Source organism: Agelaius phoeniceus, chromosome Z, assembly GCF_051311805.1.
Source record: "Agelaius phoeniceus isolate bAgePho1 chromosome Z, bAgePho1.hap1, whole genome shotgun sequence".
Taxonomy (NCBI): domain Eukaryota; kingdom Metazoa; phylum Chordata; class Aves; order Passeriformes; family Icteridae; genus Agelaius; species Agelaius phoeniceus.
In genome coordinates, this window is record NC_135303.1 from 25,113,325 (window position 1) to 25,129,975 (window position 16,651).

Sequence of the window (16,651 nt, forward strand, 5' to 3'; positions counted from 1 at the left end):
TTTACTGATTTTTTTCCCCTCACACACCCTGCACTCACACAACTTGAAGTTAAATGCAGAATAGCAACAAAGGACATACAAAGTTAAACATGGATGAATTTTATTTTTAAAAGTTTATTTGCTTCGCATAGATTAAAACTTTACCATTTTCATGATTAATCATGTGGATAGAAACTTGGGGGCATTCTTTCACTTAGGATAAATAACAGCAACCAGAAATAATGATGCTGTTCAGAGCAAGGATATTGAAAAAAAACATTCTGGATTACAGGTTTTCAACATAGTATGTATATACTAAGTGCCATTCCACAGAAACCTCTGTGTGTAAAGCCTGTGTTTTACATAGACATGCAAATGTAAAGATTTTCAGCAACTGGGCTTGAGTGCATTTCAGGAACATGAAACTTAGTTATCACTTCCACATAAAGCCACCAGGATGGTTTCATAATCCCCTTTGAGTTCATCCTGTAAATTTAAGCATGAAAACCCGACAATTGTTAGAATAATGGTCTCAAGTAAAATAAATTTCAATTAATATTCAATATACATTAATCAAATATCAGTGCTCCATCTATATAAATTAATCCCTTGATAAAACACAAGTTAGCCACAGACTGAGCTGGAACCAAGCACCATCACTGAAGTTATTTGTATGATCTAGAAATAAATGCATGCATATCCAGAGTGGAGCACAGGTAGACAAGGCTAGTAAAAATGTTGAGAGGTTTAGTGGCAAAAGTGAAGAAGAGAAGCATAGAAGAGTTTTATCTACCCAGGAGCTTAAGCTTTTGCTCTAAATAAAGGGAAACTTTCTTTCTTGATCAGTGGTGTCTAATGCTCATTAATATTAAAACACGGTGTATACACATTGTGTCTAGGAGCATCTCAAACAAAGGCTAACAGTGCAGTGATACTCTGCTCATCATGGGACTGATTATTCAGCTTGGTAAAAATGGACAATATGCTTTAAGTATGCAGTGTAATTATTACATGCATTTCTTGTTTTCTCTAATTTTAATGTAGTTTTCAGAGGTAAATGAAAAGTGTAGCCAAGCTATGCCTCAAGACATTTGGATGCAATCACCACTTTGGAACATGATGAGGTGGTGTAATTACATACAAAATTACAGGTAACACACATGCTTAAGGAAGATTTAAAATGACCTATGGCACCAAACTGAAAAAGTAGCAGACATCAATAAAAATCCAAAAGGCATTTCCATACATGTAGGGAGTATGTTTCTACTCCAATCAAGACATATTTTTTTTTTTTCAGTAATGTCTACTACTCTCCACAAAAATGCTTTCAAAGTTTAGCTTTCTTTGAGTCCCTCACCACTTGAATTTTCTGGAAAGTACATTGGGTGGTCAGTCCCTTTTAACAAAATATTTCTGTTAGTTTAACTCATTTACTTAGGTCATACAGAAAACAGGCCAAATACATGTTAATAAAATTAAAAATTCATTTGCTGGAGTACCCCAAATGTTAAAAGCCAATATCCAGTTGTGCCAAAAACCTCCCTTAGAGCTGTCATGGCAATCATCTCCACTCTCCTGCCAAGGACAAGAATTTGGGGATATTGTACTCTCCTTTCAGCTCTTGGATTCTACTGTAAGGTGATATCCTGAGACATGTATCACTGCTAATTCTATAGCTCTTTCAACAACGACTTTGACCTGGAAAAGCAATTAGTCTCCCAGCCTGTGGACCATTAGAAACATAAGGTATTTGTCTACAATGAGCTATGCAGGACAAACTGGTGACTGAGGAGCAGAAAAGTTAACAGATCTTTCCTGCACTTCAAAAATCATCTGGCTGCTTTGTGTTTCATGTGTCACATGGGAGAAAACCCACCATGATGGCTTGGCGGAGGGAGATGCCATAGAGACTCTTGTAATAGCCTTTGATCTCATTCAGATCCACCTCATGGCGCGAGACCATGATTCTGATGAGGTCTTTGTGCCGGGTCCCAGAACCCTGTTAAAACAAAGAAGAAAGGGGGAGAAAAAGGAGGGAAAAGAATTATGCTACTTTTATCACTGAAATACTTTTTGATCAAGTTCCTTAGGTTAAACCATCAGACTTCTTTATGGATGAACATACCCCTTTCTTTTTCCTTCAGTATCTTTTGTCACAGGGAGGTCTCATATCTGCCCTATGAGCACAAAACACGCCTGATAGGCTACCTCCACCCTGTTGTTTTTAGGGTTTTTAATATTTTTAGACATTTCTTTTAGCTGTTTCCTAAAAACAGACATCTCCTTCACTGTGCTTGCTCGACATTAGGGACAGCCTAGACTTTACTGCTTTTTTAAATTACTCTTTTGATGGTGCAGTGATATGCATTTTCATAATGTTTCACTTAATTTTTCCCATATTGCTCCTGAACAAGTCATAACAGAAGTTATGACAATACCTACATACTAGACTATTTCATGATCATCAGCTGCCTCACTAACATGGGCTTCAAACTTGCCAGAAGGATCATGAATTTCTCATAATAGATTAGCCTTCCAAAAGGTTCTTGCTAAGATCTATAATTGCTCTCCTTTTCCCTTTTTACTATAATTCTTGTTTCACAAGAAGGGTTCCAGTCTGCTTCCTGTCCCTGTAACAGTAAAAGATATGTGTGGATGGACAGATGCCCTCCTGAGCATAGTACAGCAAACAGACAACTCCTCCAACAGAAAGTCTCCAGTTTCAAAGGAGGGAATAAAAGGAGCGAGAGAAATACTCTGAATTTCCCTCTGCAGTCTTTTTCTACAACACAAAGGGCCTAGAGACCTCTAGCTAACTTTTTATTTTTCAGCTTATAAGGCACCTCATGTTTACAAAGAGGATATCTTTATTTAGATTACCTTCATTGCCAAATGGAGTTTTTCTGCAAAGAAAGCTGGCTTGCTTGTGGCACACTTTACTGCAATGAAGCAATGAGACAAGGTCACTTCTGCTATACATGTAATAAAAGTATAATAAAACACTTTCAAAACCCTCTCATTTTCCCTACCCACATACCCTATTTATGTACTTCTTTATTACTTTTCTTCATAATGTATGAGGACAGTAAGATCCTTTCCTCTGTTTACTCAGAAAGCAATTCAGTCAGGGGAGAATAATTACCATAAAAACAACACATTTCTCCATAGCTTACTGTCCTAAAATTAATGAAGGTGTTGCAATTCCCAAGAAGAAAAATGGAAAACATTTGTGCCTTCTATAGCAGAGCTGGAGGTTGTAATCTGATGTTCTGTAAACCAAGTTGTAGTTCAATTTTGATATTAAGAGCAATCTGATGAAAATTATTCTTTTATCCAAAGTATATTTGACTGTGATACAAAAGCTAAGAACAAGATGAGGATCTGGTTCCCAATCATATCCCTGATCCACTGGTAAGAGGGAGTCCCTTCTTTACCTTACTGTTCATGAACAACAACCACTAATTTTGTATGAACATTTTCTCGAACAAAACAACTGAAGAAATGTTTTTTAGTGTTTTTAATAACCACTATTATAAGTATTCTTACAGCATGAGACTTAGAGAAGAGTGGCTTTGGTTGAAGATAGGTTTAAAACTATTGGACTTTTTGATACAAACTATACCTGTTTTGACAGCTTTTTTTGGCATACTGGTTTCTTTTAAAGCTGTTCCAATGTTGGCAACTCATCTGTTCCCATTAAAAGACCTTTCCAAATACTGGGAGAGGTATTTCTACACATTCATTAACTTCAACTTATTTTAGGTGTGTCAATTAAATCACCAAGACTAGATTGGACTTTACAAGGTATTATTTAGCAAGCTCAGTGAAGCAGGGTAAGTACAGAACAGTTTCTGATCAGAGCAATTATGGCAAAAATAAAAGATTTAGTCAGAACATACAGTAGGTTTCAATGTGCAGAACCACTTACCAAGGGCAGTGAGGCAATTCTCAATATCACCTTTCAGCTCCAAATCCAGTACCTTGTTCATGTCATGCTTGCTGTATTTGGTGTACTTCTGAAAGACTAAATAATGGAAAGAACAGTGTTCTCCCTGCTCTGTCTCTGCCCCATTCTGTCCTCACTGCTGCAGCAGAGGACTGTTTGTGGGTCATCCTTCTCACTTTCTTCAGAGAGCACAGTGTAAAGAGCAGTGTTACTGCACGCCAGGTACTGCTGATGGAGTCAGCATAGGGAAGGGGACTTTGGTAATATGGAAGGGCTCACTTCCCATTGGCTGGAGTAGAGGTGGCCAACTGACTGGCCCAGAGCCTGTGACATTGTGTGATAGCTGCCTGTCTAGGGGAAACTGGCTAAGAAGCAAGACCACTTTGGGAAGCTCCCATTACTTGGCACTGTGATCACAACCCAGCTGAGACTTCAGATTTTTTAACAGCCTACATGATATTGCTCATCTCTACTACTGAAAGAACAGCTAGGCTGCCAACCACACCCTTAGTCTGCAGGCAGACTTCCAATTAGAGCAATGTCTTGATAATCTGTATCTTCTCTGAAGTCATGACCAGACAATCAAAAAATTTCAAAAATCATCCCAGAGAAGCATGAAGCTTTGTTCAACTTACCCCTTCGAAGATGTGGGTAGCTTCTTGTAGTAAGAACAGTTACAAACACACCAGTATCTGTTCCTTTCCTTTTCTCTCCTGCTTCATACAAGGCCTGTCATAAAGAAAAGAAGGTCACAATATCGGAATAGTAAAACTCAAACAGGAATACTGTATTTTGAGGGCCATTGCTTGTTAGTAATGAACACTGGCCCTTGACCCAATCCAGATCAAAATTCTACCTCAGACTAACTCCAGATCTGTCAAATAACACTTCATACTTCACTTATGTGTTAATACTACCAAGGGAACGCTATGCAGACGGAAAACATATTTTCAGACATTTTACGACCATCATCTAGCTTTCCTGGGTGTATTACATTCTTGAACTAAGTTATTTTTCACTTGTCATGACAGCAGTCTGCACAAAAGCCTCAGGACTGGTAGGATTTCATAAGACTGACTAAATTATCTCTGCAACTATCTGGTGCAACATGTAGGAGAAACCTATCTACTAAGCACTTCCTCATCTTTCCAGGAGTCACTTTTATTTCCAGGAAAGTAAAAACCAAATCAGTATCCTCCATTTTCCTCACCTCCTCAAACCTATCTAAGAGTAATAATAGAAGACCTCCACACAGCATGAAGATTTAACACTGCATCAAAATAAACAGTGCTGAACTTTTGAGCTTAGGAAAAGTATTAATTTACTTTCATATCCAGGGCTGATGACAGAACCAAACTCCTTATGTAACAGGAATTAAAGCAATATTTCTCAATGGCCTTCTCTTTGCTGTGTTTTTTTAAAAATCAATTTGAAGTCATCTAAACTTAAATTGTAACTGTGATGTAACATTTTGTTGCTGAAAACTCGGCAAGGACTGCTGAGTTTTATCAAGATTTTAGCAAAGATAGTCCTGCTAATTTGGAAGAAGTAAGAAAAAGATCAGATGTTTATTTTAGAATTATTGAGAAAATGACTGTGAGGTTTACCAATAATCTTGAAACATTCATCACTAAAAAGCAATACCAATATCTAACATACTGCAGAGTTCACAATGGCCAGTGTATGGTAGCTGATCTGAATATAGATGAGCACAACCTTGTTCCTTGATTCAAGAATTCTTTTATACAGAAGCAAGACTGGGTCTGATTCCTCCACCTGTTGACTTGTATTTCAAATGGTCTTCATGCTTTTCATGAACTAGACAAGGTCCTGCAGAAATGTTTCTGAAGCTAGATATCAGGGTGAAGATCTAATTTCCTTCATATAATTAACTTCCATGAATTCTGTAAAATACTATCAGAATTCTGTAAAATACTCCTCAGAAATGATTGCTGTATGACATTGAAATCTGTTAGGTCTGCAATGCAGAGGATTCAGACAGTCAGAGGAATCTCAAGAAGTCAGAAGAAGTTCTGCAAAGTGCCAATGACCATACCCTGGCATCATTGTCAGCAAGTTCATCATTCACGTGAGGGTTTTCACATCGGTCAGCCTACATAAAGAAATAAATAAAATTTCACTGGTATTCACAATCATTCAGTTCACTAAAGCTCAACATTTGAGAGTTCTGCAGCACCACTCTCATACATAAGCCAATACATAAGTGGAAATAGGTGCTGTTACATGAATGATCCTGTGAATAAAACTGTTGTATTTGTAATCAGAGAACATACTTCTACAGACATCAGTGACTTATTCCTTTATTCCTGCCTAAAATTCCACAGGAAGTATTTGTTTCTTGACATGAAACTACAGGCTTCAAATCTGTCACCTGGTCCCTGATGATCATTTAATAGACTCCTTTCAAGTTGATTTGAAATTTAAAACTGGAAGTCCAAACCATGCACATGGATGTACCAAAAAATTATCCTGTATACAAGTAAAAGATTCATATACGTACATTCAAAAATCAAATATTTATTAATTTTAAAAGGGTATTTTAATTAGGAAGGTTAAAATGTGTTTGAACTCATCTACTTTTGAATGCAAATATATGAAGCATTTTGTCTACTTGTTAACTCCCTGCCCTTGTGCCATTATCTAACTACTAGAAACATTCATTAACAGGAAAGAAAATAACTTTATTTCTCTAATATTAAACATTTATTCTTTTTCTAGTCAATTGACCTGACATTATGCCTGTTACATTTTCTAGTGCTTAAATATAACACAAAAAAGTCTTAAAAGCATAACTGATTAAAAAGAAATATTGTTTTACAATTAAGTTTTTAAAAGGCATTTGAGATAAAATCTCATTATATTTTGTTTAAGGACAGTTTCTAATGGTCTAGGATTTGAAAGTTTAAAAAAGCAATGCAAATAAATAAATTTTGCCTAAACCTTTATTTATTGCACCTCTCTCTAAAGTAGTCTTGAGAACATTGATTTTTGATTATAGATATTGTCACTCAAAATGCTTAAGCATAGCATACCTTGGCTAGAGCAACCAAAGCCTTTTGAAAGTCTCCAGATGTGTCAGAGATGATGTCTTGTGTCAGATCTCTCTTCAGCACTGCAATCAAATAGTTTGTTTTGAAGTTATCGACTAAGTTGACTACATAATCCTTAAAGGTCCCATCAAACCACTCTATGATCTTCTTCAGTATTTTCTTAATTTCCCACTGTAAAATGCCCACTAGAAATATGGTTTTCTTTTAATTTGGTTTCAAGTAAAGGAGTTTATTTATAACATATCCTTTAAATCCTGAGATGTGCTTGAAATTGGAGGTTAAACCTAAAATGTGCTGAGAAATGTCCTTCTCTAAGGTCTTGTGGGTAGCATTGTCTCGGGTTTCTGCTTGTACAATGCACAAACCTTGTTTTGAGCCTTTTTCGTTCTTACTTCTGGCTGCTCTTATCAGTATTGAACTCAAACACAAAACTCTCCCAAAAAATCAAGCTTTTAATATAGGGATCTAAGAAGAAACATCTTGGTAAAAGTTACCTCATCATCTCAGAAAACAGGATTTAATTAGACAATACAGTAAATTCAACATTTAAGAGAGACACCACATTACATTGTAGTAATTTCTTCAAGTAACTTCCCCCTGCAGTTCACTGGCTGTTCCTACTGCTAACACTTCTGTGTTGCTGACTCAGTAAGATTTTTTTTTTTTTCAAGCCTATGCTTTTATCTTAAAATGTCAGCCAAGGTTAGTTACAGGGGAAGAAGAGCAGCTTGTCTTTGCATGCATCCAAGAAAACATCTGAATGTATGACTCATTCCATGAGACCACCACAACTCCAGCAGTGGTGATGTATCTTTTCCTTCACTACTGGGATTGACATAGTTCAGCAAAAGTCACCCTGATCTCCCTCACAGCAGCCCTGTCAAATTTTTGTGAAGCTTCATTTGCCTCCCATTTTGTTCTCAGCTCCTCATACTAAGAGAGGTTGTGAATCCAATGTGTCTGCTATAGGGTTATACAATGGTATAACTTCTTTCTTGCTTCTTAATACTTCTTTCTTGCTCTGAATTACCTTCCTTGTAGTATCTGCTGGCTTCTCTGATCTCTTGGTTGTTTCTTGAGGCCAGAATCTCAATTAAGGTATCTTCATCAGTTCCAAGCCCCTGATAAAAGTGATTGAAGTTTTAGAGATGTTAGTCAATAGAACAAACTTAAAATTTGCAACAGAAATAAGATGAAAATCATTGGCTTGGCTTTGAAGACACCACATGGAATGAGAAATAAAAATTAAACATGTTGTGCTTCCATATTATGTGATTTCAGATCTTTTAGAATTAAATTTTTATCACATTCAATACACTGGTGTCAAAAGGAAGTGGTAAAAGGATTAAGCAGTGCACATAAAATATAAGAATGTAAAATCTATGAAGAGAAAATACCTCCTTCCCTTTTTTCTTTCTCCTATGTAAACATTAATGTAAGTGCTATAGCTCCCATTAGCAACCAGTTTTCAGAAGGCAAGAAAGAGTTCATTCTCTCCAACGAATTTCCTCCAACTCTGAAATTCAGCAGGGATTACTGGGTCCTGTTCTCATAAACTGAGTTGCCAATACAAATTTATTTAACAAAATGGAGTTAAAATAAAGATAATACACAAACCTTGAAATGTCCAGTGTTATTTACAGGCCTTGATAAGTACAGATGTTCTCTAGGAAAGTTTTTCTCTGGAGATTTTGCCTTACCTTCATAGAGGCTCTTAATTCTTCAGCATCAAATTGAGCTGGAGTTTTCAGCAATGCCACAACAACATCTTCCAGATGGCCTTTCAGAGCTTTTTTCAAGGCCTCTTCCAGACTCTGTTTCAGGAAGAATAAGAAACGCACCAAGTTAATGAATGGTGGAAGTGTAGCTGCTGTTCAGTTGCAATCCAAAAATTAGTCTGACCTCTGATCAATCTAAGTCTACATCATTCCTATATCTAACAGAAAGAATTATGAAGCCCTACTTCAAGTTTCAGATTTGTCACATTTGACACTTTACATTAATTAAAGTGTCAGGCAGGGTTTTTCAGTAAGTATTCTGGAGTGCTTTCACACATTGCAGTTCAACTGCATTGAAATATTTACAGCATCAGAAGAAGACTCTCAAAACGCTGCTCATTTTTCCAGAGAAGATAATGTCATATTACTCTTACAACTATGGCTGAGTTGCTTATTTGTGTAACATTTGAACTCATTGTTTATTGCATGAAGTTTGAAGTGAACATATGTAATAACACCCTAAACAAAACCACAAGTTCTGAAGATAAAGGCTATATTCTAATTTAACCTAAATTTAAGTGGGGGGAAAAATAATTAAAATCTGCTTTATTCTGCTGTCCATCCAAAAATGTTCTAAAATCACTAGAAGCCTGTCCCTATGGCAGCATTGGTAGGCTTGTGGAAGAGTGTTATGGTCCTACAACTCTCCTATCCTACTCAGTATTCTATCTTTGCTCATCTATACCATTTGAGCCAGGAGAAACTTTGATAATCTGAGGGAAAATAGAGCTTGGTTTGATATACATTACCTTTCCTTTAGCCTGCTGATAGGCAGCTTTGATCTGCTGTCGCTGAGCATTTGTTCTCTTAGTCAAGATGTCAATGATTGTGGCTTCATCCACACCTTTAAATAAACAAACAAAATTCCAATATATTTAAAATATATACATCATTAAGCCAGTTAAATTATTTTATCTGCTTTATTTCATATTTTGATTTCTTGACAAACTCAAATTCAACCACAGGAAAAGTTGCTATTGTCTACAAACTAACAGGATTAGTTATGTAGCCAAGAAACCAAATAAATAGACCCATGTAGGACACAGAAATTTCATACAAAAAGTCTTAGTGTTCTGAGTGTAGATCTTCCACTAAACTCAAAAAACCCTAAAAAACCCCAAACAAACAGAACCCACATTAAAAAGCAAATTAGATGGCATTCTCCTTTAATCTCAGTAAGTCAAACTGAAAAACCTTTGGAAGCACAAAGCACCAAATGTGATTTTCATTAAAAGAGAGATATGTAACAGAAGCATACAATATATTATCAGCATAATCACATACAATATATTATCAGCATAATCACTGCCTCTTGCAGGAATTCTGTGGTAATCAAGCCAAAAAGTATTAGTATGGTATGTTGCAATATCATTTCCTTCCCTAGAATTAACATTTTTTCAATCCTTCCTTCAACATATTCAAGAACTTTAATATAGCATTAAGGTCTGAAATAATAATACAAAGTCAGGTTATCAAAGAGTTGAGATTCTTCACCAAGTGGCATAACTTAATGTATTGCCAGGCTTTTAAAAGTAGAGGCACCTCTCCCACTTGTCACTGCCTCTTGCTCCCATATTTTATTCAGTGCTATTCTCAAAATTTTCTAAGGAAGAGTCCTAATGTAGTAAGTTAAAATATTTACTCCTCTTACCTTTTACAGTAATAGCTCTGTCCAAAGCAACAACATCAGCTGATGGATCAAAATTTGGGTATGTCTGTACTCCATGGATACCTTTTGAGCTCTTCTGCAGAGGGAAAATAAAAAGTAAAATTTAAAACAGAAAAAAAGAAAAATATTGCTCTTACCAAATAATATTTTTGTACAGAAGCAGTTTTGAATGCTCAAATAAACTACGCATTTGGGATTGCCCCTTATCATCAGGGAACATACAGTTTTGTAGCTACAGGTAATTGAACAGGTTCAATAATGGACATGCATTGGATCTACTCCTTTCACAGCTCTCATATTAAACAAAAAAGTACTTCATAAATTGGTTTAGGTATCTGAACATCTATTTCTTAGTGTAACTTGGATTGCATAGGAAAATAATTAACTGTCATAATTAGGAAGTTATGCTCAAATTTTAAAGGCTCTAAACACAAAATTAAATTCTACTAGTAAAGTGCTATTTTCTTTGCTCATCTTATGCCAACTGACTTTGTTATCACATTGCAGGTATCCTCATCTGATTCATATCTAAGCTTTCAAACATTTCTTGCATTCAAGATCTTGGGGAAGTGTCCAAGCCTAACCCTACAAGGAAGTGGAGACTCTTGCCCAGCTTCTTTGAAACTTCAGACATAAGCCACAGTCTTTGCAAAACATTATCCACTAGCTGATTTTGGTGAATCTGCTCCTAGATGGGCACCCCCTAGTCAATGGCTGAAGATCTCTGGGAAGTGTACAACAGATCATTTGGCTTGTCCTATGTCAGCAACGTGACACATCAAGTTACAGGTAGGACTAACAGCATAAAATAACTCATACAGCACTCACCTCAACAGCACTAAATAACAGATTCTAGTCTACTACTATTACAGAATTATAAAATGCTCAAAGATTCTTGGATGAAAGATTTATAGAAAATTTCCATTGTTGTGATATGCAATGAGGTTTCTTATTAGAAGACACCACTAGTTTAGCTAGATGATTCAGAATCTCCTATAGTCTTGCTCTTGTTTCAAAAATAGTATTTCAAGTTTTTTAATCTTTTGCCGTTAAAATAAAATACCCCAAAAGAAAGGGCAAGGTTTTATGAGTACATATTTTATATACAACAGTTTGTATTGAATTTTGTACACTTCTAGCATCCGATAATTAAAGCTCATCTCCCTACACAATTGTCTCACTAGGAGTTGTAAGAGAGCAGACAGACTGCATACTTAAATCTCTAGCATAGAGATACTTAAACCTCATATTTAAATCTCATATTTAAATCTGTGCATCTTAACTCTCCAGCATACTTTTCAAGAGATCACTGAGTCTTGTGTGCTAAGTCAACAAAGGAGTGGGACTGTCTCACTGCCTGTTTCTCAATCTTGCAGGCTAACCTTTGTATGCTGGTTTCCATGCCAAACTTATCTACCAGCAATACAAAAGTCTCCGTAACCACCGTAGCCAAGAATGCCTCAGGACCCTAAGAATGGAAGTGGAATAGGATGGTGGAGCCAAAGGTTTGTGCACAAAATGTTATGGAGTCAAAATTACAAAATCTACAAGGGCCTAGAGCAGAAAACTTTTGTTTACTGAAATTTACCCTATAAAATTTTGTTTTCAAATTGTAAGTTTTTTTGGGAACTTGTGTAATTTCACAACGTACTGCTTTACCTTTGCTTTCATTTCATATCTCCACCTCATCATTACAAAGATTCTCCATATCATCCTAGCACAGTAACTCTTGACTCCTCACAACCTATCCCTCCCTTCTAATGTATAACCATACTCATTGAGGTTTTTTATTTCATGTTGCGGCTTGTTCCACCATGAGCATGACATATGATATGAAAGCTAGGATAAATACTAGTGACTTTACTTCCTCTTTTACATTCCTGGGTTCCAACTCATGGCTTCCTAGACCTCAGCCAAAGAGTCCCTGGTTTTTTCACATACATTACCTGTTCATACACGTTCACACAACTCAGCATCAGATTAGTACATTAAAGAGGACCATCTGAGTCAGTCAGTGACTGGGAATTACAGTTTAATCACACTAACTAGCTCTGCCGAGGAATTGATAACTGGACTGATAGGTGCAAATAAGAGCAATTTTTCATCTTGTAGCAAACTTCCTATGTTATATGGTTACCTTAGATTATACATTGCAATAAAATTAGGTTCCAGTTCTAATCTGCTAGAGTTTTGCCACTGTTTTCCTTCCATTTGCATGTATGAAAGATGATGTTTGGCTGTCTTTAAACCACTTGTAAGACTACAAGCAAATAAGCATGGTGGTCTCAAAAGTTGATAATACTTACAATACATTCCTGCTCCTGGTTGTCAATGAACCATGCCTGCTTCAGAAATTCTGATACCATAGCCATGTTGACAGAGTTTCTGGGAAGAGATGCATCAAGTTACAAACAAATTTTCATCATTTTCAGCCTCAGTGTAACTCAAGATTTCCCACCCTCAAAATCACTTCTCTAGCACAATGACATGTTGTGGTTAATGTCCCACATGGTAATTGGCCTGTGCTATTGGAGGCAGGTAACTTTGATGTTTCATGAGTGATGTGATGCTCCACAGCTGCTGGCTCACCCCTACACTCCTAGCTACTTTCAGAAGTTTTAGGTAAGAACAGCAGCAGTACTGTGTATGTGCTTATAGCAATGCATTAGAATTAGCACTTACTTACAAAGGGAAGTTACTAGAAACCAATTAGTTAATCTATCATCTATGCCCATTTAGTTTGATCATTTTGAAATTCACTGGTAAGCAAGGGTTCTTGTCTCAGCCTTTATGGACATTGGAGTTCTTGTGTATTATGTCAGGAAAAAGAAATTCCTTGTTAATATACTTTCATGTAATTTCTTTGACAAGACATTTTCTAAGAAAGATGAGAAAATCTGGATAGTTTTATATACATTGCTTTTTCTTACAGATTTTCTACAATTTCTACATAATAATAATAAATCATTACCAATTTAAGAAGAGGAAATAAAAATAAGTTTTGCCTTTTACCACTCAGAAAGAAAGTCCACTCAGCTTTTCCAAAAGTCACTATGCAGAAAAGGGAAAAATGAGAGGTGATGTAACATTAAGTACTCAAAAATAATGAATAGGTTGCTTCATAACAACTTCTGTTGCTGGTGTGGGGAATATTCTCTTTGTTAACTGAAATAGTGAGGAAACAGAAAGAAGAAAGAAATGGTTTATCAAATAAAGTTATTCAAACTAGATTTTTTTTAAAAACACTCTTCCTCAGCAAGCTCTAGGGAAGACTTGGTTTTTAAGCATACATGTAAGCAATAACTAGAGATAGTGTTGCTGAGTAAACAAGACTGATTTTGAAACTGGTGTTAAAAGACAAAATTCTGTTTGCAGTCTTGGAGTACAGATCATATACACAATTATAAAGAATTATGTTAGTTATGCTGCTAACACGTCCCCTCTGTCCTGTAGGAAGGACAGAGACCAGCCTTTTGACTTGATACTAGTTGAGGACCAGGGAGTGTAGCTGCAGCCCAGCTCTTTCTTTCCTTCACAGCAAAACTGTAAAGCTTGCTTCTGTACCCAGCAGCCAAAAAAGTAACAAATACTTCACAGCCTGCCTGCAGCTCTCTCCAAGGTAAGAGCCAGCCATATTCTCTCTTCCTCAAAAAACTCTTGCTTTTGTTTCCTTCCCTCAGGAAGGAATTTAGTTCTGCCTGTGCTGCCAGAAAAGCTGAAACTGATTTAAAATCTGTATTTGTATGCTATCTGGAGTAGGTCTCAACTGGGTAAATAATGGACAGAATATTCAGTCAGATTTAAGGATAAACTTTTTTGACCTGCTATTTATTCAGGATCAGAAAAGCATGCTCACATCACAATTGCAATCTGCACTTTTCTCAGGCTGTCAGAGTGACTCCTTCACCCTTTTGTGGACAGAAGTTAGCAGGGTCAGATGAAGCAGTATGCCCAAAAGTCTGCTGCATTTTGTAACAGCACACATGGAGGCCATATGCAGGACATGGGAACACTTCAAGTCTCCACACTGGGTACACTGAGTCATCAAGGCTGGCATGTCCTGGTATGTCTGCTAACTGATTCACAGAGCAGAGAACCACTCCAAACTATAAAACAAGATTCAGTCTCCCAGCACCAGATCTGAGAAGAAGTGTGTTTTGCCTGATAAAGTAACTCTATTCAGAGAGAGCTAGCTTCAGGAAGCACATCCCTTTCTTCTATATATTCCCACACCTACCTGTGACACCAAGCTCTAAAGGTTTCCATGCCTTTGGGGCTCGCTGGAGCAGAAGGCTACTAGACTACACTAAATTGGGTTTATTAAGCCTCTAAAACTTCATGTGTTTTCTGGCTTAAATGACACAGTAAGAAGAAGAAGTCTGTGCCTTTAAAACTTTTAAAAGTTTTTTTTTCTTTTGAAATAAAGACACTGGCATGCAGATCCATCTATTTCCATCTATTAAAGAAATAATGCAATTTTAATATAAGTCAAAGTAGACAATAGCCCTTGGCAGAAGCTGAAGACCTTAGTCTGCTTAAATTAGCTTTGCCAAGTAAGAAACCAACTTAATACAAAACTCTTCTTCTGCTTTGGACGAAACTACAGCTGATAAGAAAAAAGAAGGCTGGAATCTAGGAAGACAGCCAGCCCCCTGATGGAGACAAGGTCTTGCCCAATACTTTGTTCTGCCAGTCTAAAAGGCAAAGAGATCATGTAAACAATACATACATTCAGGAGGGATACATTCAATCCAAATACCACTTTAATGTGGTATTAAAAGGACTGAAGCAACTGATTCCCAGTTGGAACGATCAACATCGCAATGGGATTGAAAAATCAGACAGACATCCAGACTGAAAGCCCTTACTGTTGTTTCACAAAAATCACCACAATATTGTTTTCTGCCTGGCTCTTAATCCCCGAAGATGTACCCTTAAACAGGAGCAATAAAAATTTTTAATATTTTGAGAAAATGCTTTACTAAAATATTTAAAGATTAGATTTAGATTTTTACACAACTAGATTTTTACACTACAGTCTGTGTCAAATGACAGCATTTATCTATGCTTATTTAACCATATCATGAAGCATGTCAGATGCCTGGTTACTTTCAAAGGCTCAATACCAGGATCTTGATGTAAATTACTGTCATGTCACCCAGTAAGAAATATAGGCAGGAAATCTAATATAGTAATTTACTTTGCAGTGGAAAGTCTGCTGAATATGGAAACATCAGAGAGAAAAATAGTCTCATCCTTGTAAAATTCTATGGAAAGATTTAGCAGGAAGAACTCCAGATGATATAGCTTTTACGTGGCTTTGCCAAGTTCTTAGTCAGAAAAGCAGGATTTTGCTCTTATGTTTCTAAAACATTGGTTTGATTTCTAAAATTGTATTTCTATTTTGATTTCTAAGATATTTGATTCTCATCACTTTCATGAACAATGACTCCTCTACAGTCATAATGCAGCAAACTGTTATTAAAGTATCAACAGCTGTTTCTATTTTTCAAGTTTACATACACAGCACAGTAGTTTTCTAGGAACTCTGGTTTTACCGCAGATTTCTATAGCATCCTATTAAAAAGGCAAAGAGAAAGCATATGAAATGCTAAGTTCCAAGTAAGTTTGCTTTTGAAGATTTACCCATTTTTTTATTCCCTTTATTTAATTGCATTAAATAAAAGCAATCATTGCCCAAGCCCTTGTGTAAAATGTTTCTGAATGGAAAGAATTTCTCCTGCCCACACCCGTCTTTTTCCCTGACAACAAGTCCAACCCACAGAAAGTTTCCACCAGGTCACTTGACAAATTCAGCATACAACTCCTAAAGTGCTGAGTCTACAGAGAGCAATAATGAACTACAAAATCCTACCTTCCTCTTCACGAGCACTGCCTTGCAGGGCTGCACAGTCCGGAGCAAAGGAGCAGAGGGCTCTCGAAGCTTTTGTAGCCTGTGCAGGAAACTCCACCCAGCAACCAGTGTTTCCACAGTCCTAGTAATCATCTGTAGCAGCTATATCTGGGTGCCGCCCAAAGTCGAGAAACATTAGGAAAAAAAAAAAAGTCATTGCGAAACTATGTGCTGGCAAAAATATGAGCAGATTTCAGAAGGGAAAAAACAACAAACGAGCAAGCCAGGGTAGCTCTTCTCTCCTGCCCTAGCCAGTTTTAATAAATTGCCATAAATCTTTCGGGATCACATGAT

The 16,651-nt window shown here is 36.6% G+C and overlaps 1 protein-coding gene across 1 annotated transcript; it reads right to left on the bottom strand.

The window, feature by feature from the left end:
* Nucleotides 1–83: 83 nt before the first annotated feature.
* ANXA1 (annexin A1) lies at nt 84–16,451 on the bottom strand. The gene is made up of 13 exons (XM_054652075.2): nt 16,319–16,451; nt 12,750–12,828; nt 10,426–10,519; nt 9,524–9,618; nt 8,697–8,810; nt 8,027–8,117; nt 6,979–7,058; nt 5,982–6,038; nt 4,561–4,654; nt 3,908–4,003; nt 2,860–2,918; nt 1,856–1,978; nt 84–465 (listed from the first exon to the last, which is right to left on the bottom strand). Exons 2-13 carry the CDS (start codon nt 12,813–12,815, stop codon nt 406–408), a joined length of 1,029 nt encoding a protein of 342 aa, XP_054508050.2. The 5' UTR covers nt 12,816–12,828; nt 16,319–16,451; the 3' UTR covers nt 84–405.
* Nucleotides 16,452–16,651: the final 200 nt, after the last annotated feature.

Bases quoted from the DNA above. Each gene is read 5' to 3' on its own strand.
- ANXA1 (XM_054652075.2), bottom strand. From the start codon at position 12,815: ATGGCTATGGTATCAGAATTTCTGAAGCAGGCATGGTTCATTGACAAC. The intron at 4,655-5,981 runs GTATGGTCATTG...TCTTTATGACAG, and splicing joins TTGCTGACAATGATGCCAGG to GCCTTGTATGAAGCAGGAGA. The intron at 2,919-3,907 runs GTAAGTGGTTCT...GCTTCATTGCAG, and splicing joins GAATTGCCTCACTGCCCTTG to TAAAGTGTGCCACAAGCAAG.